We start from the raw sequence: 15535 nt of genomic DNA, 5'->3' as shown, positions 1-15535 counted from the left end.
CTAACGACAGGACATTGTTTTATTATTTCTTGAAGGCATGTGTGATTTCTGTGTGCGAAGCCGGCAACTGTTCGGTTTTTATAGTTAATAATGAAGTAGAAAATCTTTAGGAAACAGTCTTGTTAGCAGCTGTTAAGGGTCCAGAGGGGCGTCATGTTTCACCGAGCTTCATCCCAGCTTCTTCAGGAGATCCACAGCTTCCTTGTGGACCTGCAGAGGAAGAGGAGCATGCACTGATTAAGTTAAACAGTCCCACTGATATACAGTTAAACTGAAATATACAAAAACAGAGTAAATCATAAGTCTGGAGTCAGGGTGTGTGTGTACCTCTTTGTCTTCCAGCGTGTGAGCAGGGTATTCCTTTGTTTTGGTCAGCCACAGCAGTGCTTTCTCCTTGTCTTTCATGGCTAAATAAGTCTTCCCGAGCATCAGCAGGTTCTTGCTGTAGAAGTTTGGATCGACTGGGAAAAACGAGAGACAAATGTTTGTCGGCTGACTGCTTTTTTTTTTTTTTTTTAAATCACAGACACATGTTTGTCTGTGATTATTTTTAAAGAACCGTGTTGGTGACAGTACTCTACCTTCCTCAGCTTTTAGGAAAAATGCCAAAGCCTGAAAGACACAGAAAAACAAAACTCACTGTGCAGCTAGTAAGAAAGCAAATGATGTCAGATTCAGACTGGGCGGTGCTCACCTCCTCGTATGTAGACTCGGGTGGTGATGAGAATATTACAGCTGCCACCTTGCGCTGATACCACGGCAGCTCAGCAAAAGCGAAGCACCTGAGAGACAAAGGACAGCATATGTTAGGTGCCATCCATGTGGATGTTACTTGTTGCACACATATACACCCTTTCATGCAAACGGCGCTCCCTCATGGCTGTGGCCTCTTTCAGCAAGATACTGCACCCTGCCTCAAAGCAAAAATGGTTCAGGGATGATTCGAGGAGCACAACAATGAGTTTGAGGTCCAAGCTTGGCCTCTAAATTCCCCAGATCTCAATTCAATCAAGTAATTGCAGGATGTGATGGACAAACAAGTCCAATCCACCTCACAATTTAGAGAACTTTAAGGATTGGTTGCTAACATCTTGGTGCAGATGCTCCAGCACACCTTCAGGCGTCTAGTGGAGTCCATGCCTCGACGAATCAGGACTGTTTTGAAAGAAAAAGGGGACCAATGCAATATTAGGAGGGTGGTCATAATGTTATGATCGGTGTATATATTCTGGGATTTGCACATAGAAAGTTGCTTCAAGGGCTTTTTAGTCATTTATCTTATTAATCATGTTGGTTGAAATCCAGACACTGATCCAGCTTTACCAAATGAACGTATGGTAAAGATTTTAATCTTAAAGTTTCATCCAACACATTTAGTCGACATCTATTTCATTTTACATTCCTTGGGCCGCAGAGAGTCACAACTGCATTGTTTATTTTTTTCTAAATTTACTCCAATTCCAGCTGCACTCCCATGAAAGTTGTGGAAGAAACACTCCCGTAGGTGTGAGAGTTCAACCACACAGAGCTAGTTTGAGAGAGGGGAGCCCTCCTTTCACTCACAGTGTTAAAAAGCAAAAAACCACCCACGAAAACAAAAAGCAGTCTCACCAGTAACCCAAAATGTGTATGGAGGTGGCGTCTTTAGGGTTGAGCTCGATGGCTCTCTAAGAGGAAAGAAAAAAAATCAGTGTTCCGATGTTAAATATGACGGTGTGATTTTGGTCACATGACTTCCATCTTAAGGTCCTCTCACCTCTAGATGATCCCTGATGATGTACGAATTTCCAATTTTAACCTTGACACCCTCATAATCCCCGACGTCGCTGAGACACACGCCGTACCACTGTGTGACGAGCGGACGAAAAAGAAACCTGTTAAAACTCGTAATCAACATCCTGTGAGTGTCGAGTTGGCCTCGGAGAAACCACAATCGCACCTTGTGAGCTGCAGAGCACAGGTCATCTTTCTCCAGGGCCTTTTTGGCGTACTCAAAGGCCTCAAACGTGAGCTGCTTCTTCCGCCCGGCCTCGATGTTGGGTAGGAGGGACAGGTCCCGAGAAGCCCGGGCCAATCTCCACAGGAACTCTGCATCGTTGCTACACACACACAAAGAGAGTCATTATTGTCCAACTAAATTCAGACTGAATGAAAACACAAACCATAACTTTACACCCAGTGGATGGTAAAACACTTTGCTTTGGTGGCATGTGGTTGTTGTATTACAAAAACACACACAAAGACAAAAAAACCAAAGATCAAATAGAATAAATAAACCCTCTGAACTCTCCTTACCTGTCTTTGTACTGCACCAGCAGCTGGTAGAGTTTCTCTGTCTCTGCACAGCTGTACAGGTAGTCAGCCTGCTCCAAAACCTCCCCTAGACAGACACAAAACCCACTAGTTCAGCCATAAAGCCCAGCTGACATTCACTAGATCAAACCTAATAAAAAGCACATGTTCGTATTTGAGTTTGCCATCTACCTCTATCTAAAGCGCAGACCACAGCTGAACTCTGCACCTTGCGATAAGCTGCATAGCCGAGGCACGACAGCGCAGGGAGCCCCAACAGGAATGCAGCCCGTCCACTCTGTGCACAAGTGAGGAAGTGACACAAAAACACACTTGTGAATGCAAGCGCTAGGCAAGAACAGACTGTCTCCCATTCAAAGTCATTCTTGGCGTCTGTGCTGACCCTGAGTAACCTGAACCCAGAGCTGGACTGTGAAGCCATGGGGTCAATGCATTCTTCAGTCCACACGGGAACGTTACAGGAAGTTCTAGGTGAAACTAACGCTGAGATCCAGTTTAATTATACAGCCAGCTGACAAGCATAGCAGCATCATTCCTATACAGTGCTGGTAGTTCTCTTCCTGCATGGATAAGCAGCTCTGACAGCATTTACAAACCCGTTGCCCCTTCACCTATATATCAAATATGAAGCTCTGAGGAAGTGGCACCACTGACCTTCCTGAGCGCAAATCACGGAGCTCGCATAAAGATAAAGAAAGCAGTGTGATAATGAATGAAGCAGGGTTATTTTGGATGAGAAAGAAGCATCGTTATTTACAGTCAGAGCGGTGGAAGTCCTTCGTAGAGCAGTCCAGTAGTTTCGGTTTGTCCCTCTGCTTTTTACGCAGTTTGCGCCAGACCCAAACTCCACTAAAGCCCTGCTCACACACCGTGTTATAATCCTCCCAGCCATCTTATCACAGGTCCACACTATCAGTGATCACTCATCACACTGACAAACTTACAACCTCTCGGTGAGAGTCCCCGGAGCGGGGGGATGGTGCGTTCAAGAGCACAAATTAAACACGTTGCAAAATAAATAAATGAATGACTAAGTCGTGGATTTTTAGAGCAGATAAAAGTCAGTTTTATAAATACTTTGAAGCCGGAACAAAATATCCTTACTTTAAAATAAAAATGTATTCTACCCAATGCAAATGTGCCTATTTTTCTCTTTATATGTTCAAACATTTACAGTGGAAAAAAACAAAACATGAAATACTCTTTTATTCATGCTTCACCAGGATAAATTTGTTATTAACGTCATATTTATTACAACATGCTTGTATAAAAGCATGTATAAATTATTTGCTGTATGTATTAAATCCCAAACCTTTAATTATCTTGTCTCTGAAAATCGACTGAGTGGTGTTTTGTCAGCAGAAAAGTTATAGTTTAATAAACAACAGAATTAAATAAATATTCAAGGATATCCTTCCAGTTAGTGGTGAGTGTTGTAAGGGATTACTATTGCAAAAACGGTAATTAGATTACCTTTACTTTCCCGTAGGAACGCTGCGTTACTGCGTTACTAAAACCGTGATTTTTTTGCGAGAATGTCTCATGACGGACGATCTGATTTCCTCGTGTCAGCATTGTTCCCACATCATCATAATTAATGTTGTTCCAGGTTCAACATTGCAAGTGACCAATCACCTTCTTGTGACGTCATTCCTTTGCGACTTCGAAATACCCGCCTTCGATTATTTCGAAATACAAGTGAAGAAGTGTGTGCTGAATCTATGAATCAAACTATCACCTGGAAACATAATTAACTGGTCCATAGCTGTGAAACTGGACATGAGTTCTTGATTCTATGGAGATTAACAGTAATCCAGAAATTTACAAATTTGTCCTGGTACATCGCGTAAATGTTGTCCCTGGGACATTATGTAAATGTTGTCCCTGGGACATCGTGTAATTGTTGTCCCTGGGACATCGTGTAAATGTTGTCCCAGGGACATCGTGTGATAGCTTGTAAATAATGGAATGAAAATTATTGATTGTTATTAACTTGTGAAAAAGAAGTGTAACAAATCCACATGTTATGTTCTTACACCCTTACAGAAACTGTGACTCCTTCACAATGTCAGGTAAATGTCAACTCATGCAATGTTACACGTACAACTGCAATGAAAATTTCACCCCCTTCTGACCATACATATATTGCTTAAACATCACATTGGGAAGACAGGTCGGAAACAGTTAGGAAGGTCAGAAAACAATTTAATTAATAGATGAGGGGAGAGGAGGAGAAAAAAGAACTACAACCAGACAAAGCTCCTAGAAGACTGAAATGGATGATGGTTGCAGCATGCAAAAAGAAAATGATATCTGTTGACTACAGCATATGCTTTCTCACAGATTACCTTGTGGGAGTAGCTGGACCAAACTCTATTGGTATTTCAAGTTTGAAATCCCTGTTTGACCAGACTAACATTTCAGATGAGGTACCGCTTGACATAAAAATCCTTTTATGTTGTCATAAAACTAATGTTAAATTCTGCTTTAAATACACTTTATTGTACAATTTACTTAATGAATCGTGTTCCTTAGTTCTGTTTTTATTTATATGTATTTATTTATTTGTTTTATAAGGTAATAGATGGCCTAATCTATTTGCAGTGTGAGGTATGTTGAAAAGCTTGTTTGATCATAATGACATAGCATGTTTACGTTTTTTGTAATGTATTTGAAAACATAGGTGTATTTATGTTATTTTTATAGAATTTCCCTCACATTTATCCAATACCAAGCCAAATCACTGGAAAAATTTTGGATGGGTCCACAAGAGCACAAAGTGCATACTTTTTGAAGGTATGACTTGGACTGTGGTAACTATGTTCTTATCACAAAGGGTTTATAAGTTGCCACTATAAACAAACAGCATTTTCCAAAATTGAAGCCTTGTCAGAAGAACCTGAAAAATACCTTTCTGAAACCTTTTCTGTGTAAAGACTTGTTCAAAAGCAATGCACACAGATTAAAACATTTCTGTCTTGGCCAACTGATAAAGAACACCAAAAATTGAGTGGTGCGTGTTGAGTCTGTGGTCTTGATTTGTTTTGTACACACTATAGAAATTAATTAATGTAAACCAAAAATGACACTTTCTATATGTTTGTGTATCTGCAGAATTAATTACAAGTCTCACCTGACAAGCTTTCGCAGTTTTGCAGTGTCATTCTTGACAGAAAAACATACTTGTCACATTATTTTTATTTCCAGAAAAACATCTTTCAGATGTATGAGAAATTGATTGGAGCCTGTCTGGAAAACGGCAGCCACTGGACCTTGTTTGTAAGTTGCACAGATTTTGCACTCTCTAGTGCATGATACTTTTCAGTGTCCCTCATTAGGAAAGCTCAAGGCCCAAGCCTACCATATCCATCTTTTTACAAAACAGTTTTGTGACATACCCAAGAGGACCATAGTCTATATGAATTCATTTGGCGAGTCGGAGGTCAGAAAAAGTGCGGTGTTGAAAAACTGGAGGTAATTAATTAACATATTTAACATAACATATTTAATTTAATTGAAATCATTACCGAACGTGGTTATTGATTTCTCTATATGCTTTTTATTTGTAATAACTGCGATCTCTCAGCTCATTTGCTTCAGCAAGAGGCTGCGCTGGAGAGTGGACCTTGTCACATGTGAGCCACCCACATCAACAGGATGGGAACTCATGTGGAGTGCATGTCATAATGGTACTGAAAACTATAGCTTTAACCTATATAAGTAATGTTTACATTTTTGCCTATTCAGTTTTTAAAGCCTTAGAGGCAGGATGGTAAAATCTCAATTTTTTTTGTAGATTGAACCATTTCAGCAGTAATGCTTTGCTTTGGTTGCTCTGTTTTTTTTTTTTTCTCGGGGGGGGGGGGGGGGGGTTAAAAACAAACAAACATTTCTTTGTTAATCTAATTCTTTTTGTTCTTTTTTTTTTTTTTTTCTTCGTCAATTATTAGTTTGCCCAATCTCTCATTGACGGTAAAACACAAGTGGAGGAGTACAACACTGAAATCACAAAGCTCAGGTCCCGACTTTGCCACTACTTATTTTCCTCAATAGGTAAAGATAAAATTAGCTGCCTTCTTTTTCTCTAACATTGGAAAATGTAACTTGTACTTAAACAAATTATATTTTGCAGATCGAACTAGGAAGTGCAGTCAGTGCTGGTGTGTGATTGCAGCCAAAGACCGGGTACACTATGACATGTCCTTAGCCATATAGATTGTTTATATAATGGACTTTGTTCATTTGTTTTTTGTTTGTTTATTTCTTCTTCTTTTTTTTTTTTTAATTCACAGGTGCAGTGCCAGAAATGTGGTGCATACAAGCACATGCGTTGTTCAAAGTCTGTTTGTGGCATCTGTATCTTCTGTGAGAGTAAGTCACAATATAACTAAACAACGTCCAAAAATGTTTAAAGTGAATTTTTTTTTCGTAATTTTGCCTTTGCACACCAGGACTGTGTAATTAAAGTGGACGTTTCAAGATCCAGTTTTTACACAAAACTATTTTAGACATAACTGTGTCGTATTGTGGGGATTTCTCTTCACAATTAAATTGATATAGTGCTGTTTATATCATTCTTCTTTATGTAACAGCACAGTGCAGCACAGCAGAGGGAAAGGAGTTGTGCAGCATAGCGGGTGGCTATACAGGAGGAGCAATAGAAGTAGCCAGTGAAGAATGTCATCAGGGAAAGCATCAGGCAGCGAATGACAAAGGAAAAGTTCCTAAGGGAGAGAACATCTGCAGCAAATCGACAAGTAACAGTGAGATAGGAAGACTGACAGTCAGAGATGAAGGTACACAGACTGAAGACAAAGAAAAAGAAACAGAAGTATACGGCACAAGTCTGAGTACAGATAATGCTGCTGCTGATGATGTTGACAGGATCGATGCAGATACAGAATTCCAAACTGATTCAGAAGGAACTAGTACAGTTTACAGAGTGCATGGTCGCTTATCTGTACCAAGCTCAAAAAAGAAAACCTACACAATAACAGAAGACGAGATCAAGCGCAGAATCAACGCAGAGAACATGTCAGTTCATGTTTTCAGAGGTTTGATTGGGGTAGGTATACATTTCGTGATTTTGATGTCACCTGAAATAAATCCGGGTTACTCGTATCAATGAAGTGACAATGTGGCTGGAAATTGTGCATTTGCTGCAACATATACACAATTACACCATGTAAACAAAAGCATTTAACTTTGTGCGCGTGTGTGTGTCTCTCTCTGCTCTTTTGGTGTTTGCACTTTTTCTTTTTTAGGGCCGTAAAGCCAAACTGCCCGCAATGATTCTTGACAGGCCTAAGAAGGCCAAAACTAAAGTAACGGTGTTTAGTGTTCTGAGTGAAGAGGAGGCTGGGGAGCTAGCCCTCGGGTTTGCCGGAAGATTGGCCTGCGATGTCACAACAGACATGGTCTGTAAAGGCATCGACCATTCAAGTGCTGATATGACAAAGTAAGTTAGTAAAACAATATGAAAGTTGTATCTTTTTTTGTATTATTTGTCATTTCCCCGTATTTGGGTTATTGGTGTAACATTGTTAATCTTACTTTCTAATAACAGACAGACTCTTCTCAAAATCCAACACAATCTTAAACATGAGCTGACTGATTCCTCAACCTTCAGTTTGCTGACACACACCTTTGGCCCCGCTGCACTGGATTCTGTCATTTCATTCCTGTGTGAAAAACTTGATCTTGTCTCTTAAATAATGAAACCTTTTGTGACTTTTGTTTGTTCTGTAAATCAGAATCTTGAAAATTGTTCATTGTTGTTCTAAGTTTGTGTTAACTATTTGGCAAAAATGATTGGTTCCTAATCCAAACAGCATAATGACTGTTCTAACACATATCTTAAAAATGCTACAAAGAAAGAAAATTATCACATATGTTTCAATATGAATGTAATTGTGTCACACTCGGTTTGTAGTAGCTTTCCTGTTTTATTTTGAGTTTTGGTATGTTTACACTGTTATTTTTATTTCCCGTGTGTTCGTCTTCCCTTATTAGTTTTACTGTATTTAATTAGTCTGATTTAATAACTTATAATTATTTACTTTCCAGTGTGTATATATGCTCCTCGTTTGGATTATTGTTTGTTTGAGTTCTGCCTGTCTTTTCTATTAAAGATTTGGACTTTTGGACTATTAGTGGACCTCGTAGGTTTTTATTCTGTTCAATTGGTAATTGACTGGGTTTAATTTAGTGGCCTGGAAAACAGGCCGGAGGGGTCTGGTCATTTTAACCCCCTAAGACCCGAAATCTTCCATGGCATGCATTTTTAATTTCTCTTTGATATTTGGGCCGATTGGAACCCGATGAATGTAAAAAGAAAGAATTACCAGGTTTTGTTTTTTTTTACCTAATTTTTGTTTCTGAGAAAAATGAGAGCCACATATGAGGACATTAATTTGAAATTTCGATAGAACAGTTGCAGTATAATGTCCTCATAACTGTATATCAGGCACTTGTTGATCAAGATTTAGTATTTTGGTCTAAATAACCCAAAATGTGATGTCCACATGTGTGGACGCCAGGCTGGAGTAAAGTGTTAGAGCTATTTATACCTATGTAAACTTTTATACACTGGTTTTTACCTGTCTTGTTTCAGAAAGGTTTAAAAGGGTAATGTCCACAGTTTATTTGTTTATTTATTTGTTTGAATTCAACATATTTTATTAAAGTAATTGAGCTTGAACACAGAAAAAACTGAATCAAATAATCATAAAATCAAATCACTTGCACTATACTGAAGCCTAATCTACTCTGAGCTAATGCCGGTTTCCAACACTAATGATCGGGTGAAGGAGAGAGATGAGGGTGTGCACGGCCACTGGTGCTCTTATCCCTGTTCTTTGTGATACAATCCAACAGGAAAGCAGTCAAACCCTTGGACATTAGCCAAGTTAACGTTCACAAATATATACACACAGAGGAACTCTGAGCCCCAATGTCAGCATTAGCACAAACATGCCACTTCATACCAAATCTCAGTGTGAGGTCAGGTGTTAGTCTCATTCCATTATTCTGGCTATATTTTCTTACTCATTACTATTAAACTTATACTTAAGACTAACTATTAACAAAATCACACCCCAATAACTCTGTTATTACACTTTGTATTTAATCATAAAAAGGCTGGATGTTGAAACCTTTTACTTCTATTTTGTATGAGCCAGGATTCTCAACAGCTGATACTCTATGTCCAAAAAGTGACAGGTATCGTTTTATGGAGCAAAAAACTTAAGAGCGCATATTTTATAAATAATACCAACAATTACAAATGCAGACCTTTAATAGTAATAAGTAATCCTTTATTTATAATGCATAGCAATATAAAAATAGTAACATATGAAAATATTACAATGGGCACAGATGAATTTGTATCAAAAACAGCAACCAAGCCAAAGTAATGAATAACACACAAATAACAACTGCTTGAGAGACCAAACAATTTCTTTTCAACTGTTCCTTGGCAGAAAGTTAAGACAGCTATTCAGCTTTAGGTTTCAATAAACAGAAGTAATGGATGCAGTCCCTTTGAAATGTCACACAAAAGTCTACTTGTGCATATACTTAGCTTTAACTCTTCTCTTTTTTGTTTTGTATTCCAAAAGGTTTTCATTTTCTCCAGAGGATGTCTCTCTTTCAGTGGTTATCGACTGTTCACATTCATTTTCAGACTGTTGGAATGTCGATGCTGGCCGAACGTTTCTTGCTAGAATACAATGGCCTAATTTTGCGTGCATTATCTGTCGTCTTTATTTCATACTGGCATATACTTTTGCCTACTTGTTTTGTTTTTAAGACATTTGTATGCAGTTCATCTATCATTGCAGTAATACCCTCTGGAATGAATGCCCACTGTTTAACTGTGTCTAAAACAGCATTTAGTTTTCCAACTGCATCTTCTGTGCATTTTTTGTCTGTGCTTTCAACTACAGGAGTGTCATTCAAAGTTGATAGAGGACTTTTCAGAGAGTTTTTCATTTGTTTAAAATGGCTACAAGCCACCTTCAGGCAAGCACATGTGTTATAGTGAGAGAACGTACAACAAGTGCACTGAAGTGTTTCAGCCGATGCAAAAAAACACAGATTTCCAAACAAACTTGGCATTTTTATCACTTTCAAGTCCTCACAGTGTACAAAGTAATGCCTTTCTTTCACTGCAATTCTTGCCAAGGTCTGTTTCCATGTTTGGATAGATGTCATTGTCAGCCTCTGCTAATTTTGCAAGTAACACTAGATGCTTGCAAAGAAGTCCTCGTAAGCCATATGTACAGTTGCAGTAGGACTCAACAGGGCAGACGTCATACACCATGTCTTCTCTTGACTCAGATGGGACTTGATATGCATTAACTCCATGGCTGTTCTTGACTGTAATTTTAAGAGCCCAACCACTTTCCATCAGTCTTGAAGCAGAGTCTGAAACTTGAGACAAGGGGTCAGCAAACCTGTTTTTCATGCGGCCCACATCTTGCAGGGTTTTTATGACTGACAAGTAGTCGTCGGCCTTCCCTAGGAGCACTTCAATCAGATCATCCAGACGCCTATTCTTGTAGCCAGATAAAAACTGGTATTTCAGGCGGTGGAAAAATCTGAAAAACAGTTATTTGAAATGATTAGTAACTGTAATTGAAGGAATTTAAAGTTTTAATCAAGACTGTATTATTTTTTTAAAAATTGGAATACCTATTGCACACGTCTTTTATAAAGGAATGCTCTGTGCCGGTTTAGCTGATTTAGGCAAATCCACCTACTCTGTTTTTTGTTGTGATAACATAAAAAACGCTGCTAGAATTTAAAGGATTTGCCTAAAACCTGTTCTGGCAATGACATGACGAACCTACTCAGTTTAGCCTCTTGGATTAAAGCATAATATCTTTTTTTCAGCAATACAATTGAATGAGGTCAAAATAATAAATCATACCTTTCAATCACATTGTTTGTTTCAGAACGAGCGTGACTGAAGCGACGGCCGTAGTCACACCACATGTGGCCAATGCCTTCCCAGTGCTTCTGAAAATACTGGCACACCAAAGGGTATTGCTTGTCTGGCAGAACTCTGCTGATGTGGCTTTAAAGTCGTCCTCCTAAGAGAATTGGATGCAACAGAATATATTTCAATCCATTTAACAGACCTATTGAAATCTTTAATATTATGTATTGAAGCCCTTTTCCTTTTATTGAATAACATTAAGAATTTTAAGTTATTAATAATATGTCGTGTTTTTGTATTAAGAAGCAATTATTTCTTCCCTTACAATGGCTAAGAAGGAACACTAAACCTATAAGCATATTTGGTTTCAGCATCTGTCTGTGAAAGAATCCCACTCACAAGTTCTACTGCACAGTGGGTGACACAATGATGGTCTGCACAGCTTAAGTACTTGTTTTGATAAGCAAGATAAGAAGCCAGTTTTAGAAATTGTTTCAAAAATCTATTTTGTATCTCTCTGTAACTTTTTTTAGCAACTGAAAGTTATTATGCTCTTAGTGTAATCAAGAAATCAAAATGTGAAATAGACAAATTACACTTACAGATGTGCAAGCTTTCAGCTTACAAAAGAAAGAAATGATTTCATTTCTCTTTTGGGTGTTAGAAAGCCCATGGACCCCGGACTCTGATTTTGAAAGCCATCGATTAACAGCCTGTGAATGTAAGAGGAAAAAAGTTAATCTGGAGAGAGAGACAGAGGAGCAGCTGTACAAAAAGCATAAAAGAAAGCTGACGTCCAAAAATAACTTTGTCACTCACTGGACAAGAGGACCTGTGCATTACAGAAATCAACCAGGCAAACATATTTTTAAATGTCAAAAAGAGCTTTGGGAAGCAGCCACCAGAAGATGAGTGCACTGTGGTCTTAAATGGATGGACATAGTCACTCAACATTTTATCCCTTTATATTCATTAACCTGAGTAGGTGAATATCACAATGAGGCAAATCATAACAACAGGACCCTGTTGTAAAAATGTGTTTCAGGTGCATCTTAGACAACGTGAAAAGAAAACAATGTGGTTTACCTGCAAGACATGGTACCAGCATAGAAGGATAGCTGACTCTGGAAAAACCTTCTGCAAAGCATTTATTTCCGCAAAGTCTTTGTCAACCATAAATGCTCTACAGAAAAAAAGAAAACACTAAATGAGATTAAACAGTATGAAAATGTTTTTGCTATCTCAAAGCACCACTTCAATGCCAAATTAAACATTTCAACTCACAAGTAGATATATAAAATACTGCATACAGCCTATAGGAATAACTTTAACAACTGGAAAGGAAAGTTTTTTGCAGCCCATGCTGCAGCTATAGCATTAGATTCTGGCATGTTATAACTTTTTTGAAAAGGAATTATTTCAAAATCAATAGCTGTCAATGTATTATTTACCTCGGGGAAGTTGGGAAATGCTCACAAACTATTCCAAGAACAGTTTCCAGGGTTTTCTGACTTTCGTTGCTGACAATAGCATAGGCCACAGGGACTCCATGCCCATGATCATCTCTTACAACAAGTGTGAATAAGGGAAATTAATACTGGTTAACGCAGTGCGTGGTGTCAACAAATACTAACTGTTTTGCATAGTTCTCCATGTTTGATTTCATTACAGGTGTCTGCAAAACAATCATTAGTTCTTGGTCAGATGTGTATGGTTGATAGAAGAGAACATGTTCTTGATGTTTTCCATTAAGTAAGGTATGTACACATTGACTGTCTCCACAGTTAAAGTGCTTCTTCCTCATCATGCAGGTTCTAACACTGTCAATGTCACGTGGTGTGACAAAATGCTCTCTGTTGTGAAGATCTCTGTGTCCATGTTCTTTGGCCCATTTACGACATTCGGTTAGTATGATGGCTGGCTTAGTTCCAAGGGAAAGCAGTTCCTCAATCTTCCTCCTCAAATCACTGGAAATATTGTTGAAATGTGCGTCTTTTGGGTCCGAAGGATCATGCCCATCATGCTTATCATATGTACGCTGCACGATGACTGTGTGGTCTTTCCAACATTTGAGTACTTTAAATGAAACATAGGCCTTACAGCCCACTGCTCTGTAGCTGTTTCGACTTTTTTTCCCCAGCTCTGATGCAGTTGAATTTGTAATAGTCTCTTTTCCTGTCTTTACCTGAGGCAACATTTAAACATTTATAATGTCCATGAAGGGTTAATGAGTTCAATTTTTCTAACACAACACTGAATGGGTCCTCCTGGCATTGTGACACATGCACACAAAGTTGTGTGTCTTTTCCAGTTCTTTTTTTTTCGTCATTCAGAACACTTCTTCTAATTATATCGTCCATTTCTGGTGGAAAAATAACGAAGGTTTAATTAGTCAATATTCATTAATTCATTTTAACTTGTTGTGGGGTTTTTTGCAATACAATGTAAATATTAAAATAATATATATATATAAAATAATATAAAACAAACAGGGGCTAAAAGAAGCTAAACTTTCATATGGTATGTCTCTGGCAACTTTAACATGATGTCCCAGGGACAACATCTACACGATGTCCCAGGGCAACTTCTACATGATGTCCCAGGGACAACATCTACGCGATGTCCCAGGGACAACATCTACGCGATGTCCCAGGGACAAATTTGTAAATTTCTGGATTACTGTTAATCTCCATAGAATCAAGAACTCATGTCCAGTTTCACAGCTATGGACCAGTTAATTATGTTTCCAGGTGATAGTTTGATTCATAGATTCAGCACACAACCATAAGTCTAGGCCTTTTAGTCCAGATTCTCTTCACTTATGTTTGTAAAATGATCAGGGAAGCTACTGCAATTTTGCCTGACCCAACCCCCGGGCCACGAAACACCCAAAAAGTTGGGGAACGCTGGTCTAGAGAACACTGGTTAGCTAATGCTGTCGTCAAGTAGCCTATCGCTAGCAAACAAACAGCAAGCCAAGTGAGGAACATATGTATAATGCTTACCGTTTATTAAAGGAAAGTATCCTAAATTGACTTCAAATTCGGCGGACAGGCGGCGGTTTTTCGCTTCTTCACTTGTATTTCGAAATACTCGAAGGCGGGTATTTCGAAGTCGCAAAGGAATGACGTCACAAGAAGGTGATTGGTCACTTGCAATGTTGAACCTGGAACAACATTAATTATGATGATGTGGGAACAATGCTGACACGAGGAAATCAGATCGTCCGTCTCATGACAGTGACGTAAGCGAGTGCCACGTTGGTGACAACAGCTGTGTGCAGATCAACAATGGATCATGGATAATATATCGAGTGCGGGAGAGAGTATGAGCGTGCAGCGTTTAAATCGTGGAAGTACTGACCTTATTTTGAGTTTGATTCCATAAAAAGTGACAAAAGCATTAGCCTCCGTAGTGCGTGGGAAGAAAACTTCTTTTTACAGCGAAGAAAAACCCCTAAACTTCTGAGCAAGCACCAAGTGCCCAAAGACGTAATGGGAAACTCACAGAGAAACTCGTGGATTCTTCCACTGACCGCTGCAGCACACCTGCACCAGGGTAAACCTCTGCCTACCCTACTCCTGCTTCACAGGTGAAAATAGAGCAAAAGGACCGCTAGTTTTACTTGTTTTACTTGCATCTATTTGAAATAGGTTTAAATATTAAACAAATTTCTTCCAGTCAGAGAATGTTGCATATAATTAAATTTTTGCTTGATGCATAAAGTTAAAAGATTAAAACTAATAAAACAAGTTTTAAAAGGGGACCTTTCCATTTGATTACATTTTGTATGATGGATTATGTAGAAAAAGTAGAATTGAGCTGAAAGATCTATCACTTTATTACCTATTCAGGTTGTAAATCGTGTTTTTAAAAAAGTAACTAAGTAACTAAGTAATTAATTACTTTTGAAAATAAGTAATCAGTAAAGTGACGGGATTACTTTTTTGGGGAAGTAATCAGTAATTAGTTTCTGATTACTTTTTTCAAGTAACTTGACCAACACTGGTGTTCAATAGTTTAAGAAGCTAGCCTTTTACCTTAGCATTACTAGGTATTATAGAAAACGCTAAACGGAAAAGCTCTTCTCTGAATATTATTAGACAAAACGATGCAGTCGTTTGGATTGAGAACAGCTCAAAATTAGACATATCAGGTGTCTGTTTATTGGCCAACACTGGTTTGAAAACAACACAGCAGCTCTTCTATAAGCTAAATGAATATCTACTCACAGTCCGTCCAGAGAAAAGTCTCCCAGAGCTTTTAACTAGATGGTACCTG

At 38.5% G+C, this 15535-nt stretch overlaps 2 protein-coding genes and 1 long non-coding RNA gene across 6 annotated transcripts; 1 reads left to right on the top strand and 2 right to left on the bottom strand.

The window, feature by feature from the left end:
* Positions 1-4087, bottom strand: rmdn1 (regulator of microtubule dynamics 1). 2 transcript variants are annotated; one of them, XM_082546008.1, is made up of 10 exons: positions 3787-4087; positions 2485-2590; positions 2296-2380; positions 1940-2099; positions 1757-1846; positions 1612-1667; positions 695-782; positions 582-612; positions 328-461; positions 1-210 (listed from the first exon to the last, which is right to left on the bottom strand). In XM_082546008.1, exons 1-10 carry the CDS (start codon positions 3886-3888, stop codon positions 169-171), a joined length of 894 nt encoding a protein of 297 aa, XP_082402134.1. In that variant the 5' UTR covers positions 3889-4087; the 3' UTR covers positions 1-168. The 2 variants fall into 2 exon arrangements, with proteins under 2 accessions (XP_082402134.1, XP_082402133.1); XM_082546007.1 differs by lacking the exon at positions 3787-4087 and adding an exon at positions 3071-3295.
* A 272-nt stretch (positions 4088-4359) lies between these two features.
* Positions 4360-8465, top strand: LOC309713979 (uncharacterized protein). Of its 3 annotated transcripts, XM_082545998.1 has the most exons (13): positions 4360-4385; positions 4657-4742; positions 4891-4923; positions 5020-5109; positions 5521-5592; positions 5699-5787; positions 5900-6002; positions 6264-6366; positions 6446-6498; positions 6606-6684; positions 6906-7378; positions 7578-7771; positions 7880-8465. In XM_082545998.1, exons 1-13 carry the CDS (start codon positions 4379-4381, stop codon positions 8022-8024), a joined length of 1527 nt encoding a protein of 508 aa, XP_082402124.1. In that variant the 5' UTR covers positions 4360-4378; the 3' UTR covers positions 8025-8465. The 3 variants fall into 3 exon arrangements, with proteins under 3 accessions (XP_082402124.1, XP_082402123.1, XP_082402125.1); XM_082545997.1 differs by lacking the exon at positions 4360-4385 and having other exon boundaries at positions 4406-4742; XM_082545999.1 differs by lacking the exons at positions 4360-4385; positions 7880-8465 and having other exon boundaries at positions 4406-4742; positions 6906-7347; positions 7578-7668.
* A 1609-nt stretch (positions 8466-10074) lies between these two features.
* On the bottom strand, positions 10075-15479 carry LOC309713987. Its single transcript, XR_014278773.1, has 6 exons — positions 14260-15479; positions 12706-13616; positions 12341-12437; positions 11857-11967; positions 11246-11408; positions 10075-10913 (listed from the first exon to the last, which is right to left on the bottom strand). It is a non-coding gene; the product is annotated as an uncharacterized lncRNA (long non-coding RNA).
* Positions 15480-15535: the final 56 nt, after the last annotated feature.

This window comes from Aulonocara stuartgranti (assembly GCF_965226115.1).
Source record: "Aulonocara stuartgranti genome assembly, chromosome: 9".
In the NCBI taxonomy this organism is placed as follows: Eukaryota; Metazoa; Chordata; class Actinopteri; order Cichliformes; family Cichlidae; genus Aulonocara; species Aulonocara stuartgranti.
This window is presented reverse-complemented; position numbering and strand designations above follow the sequence as displayed.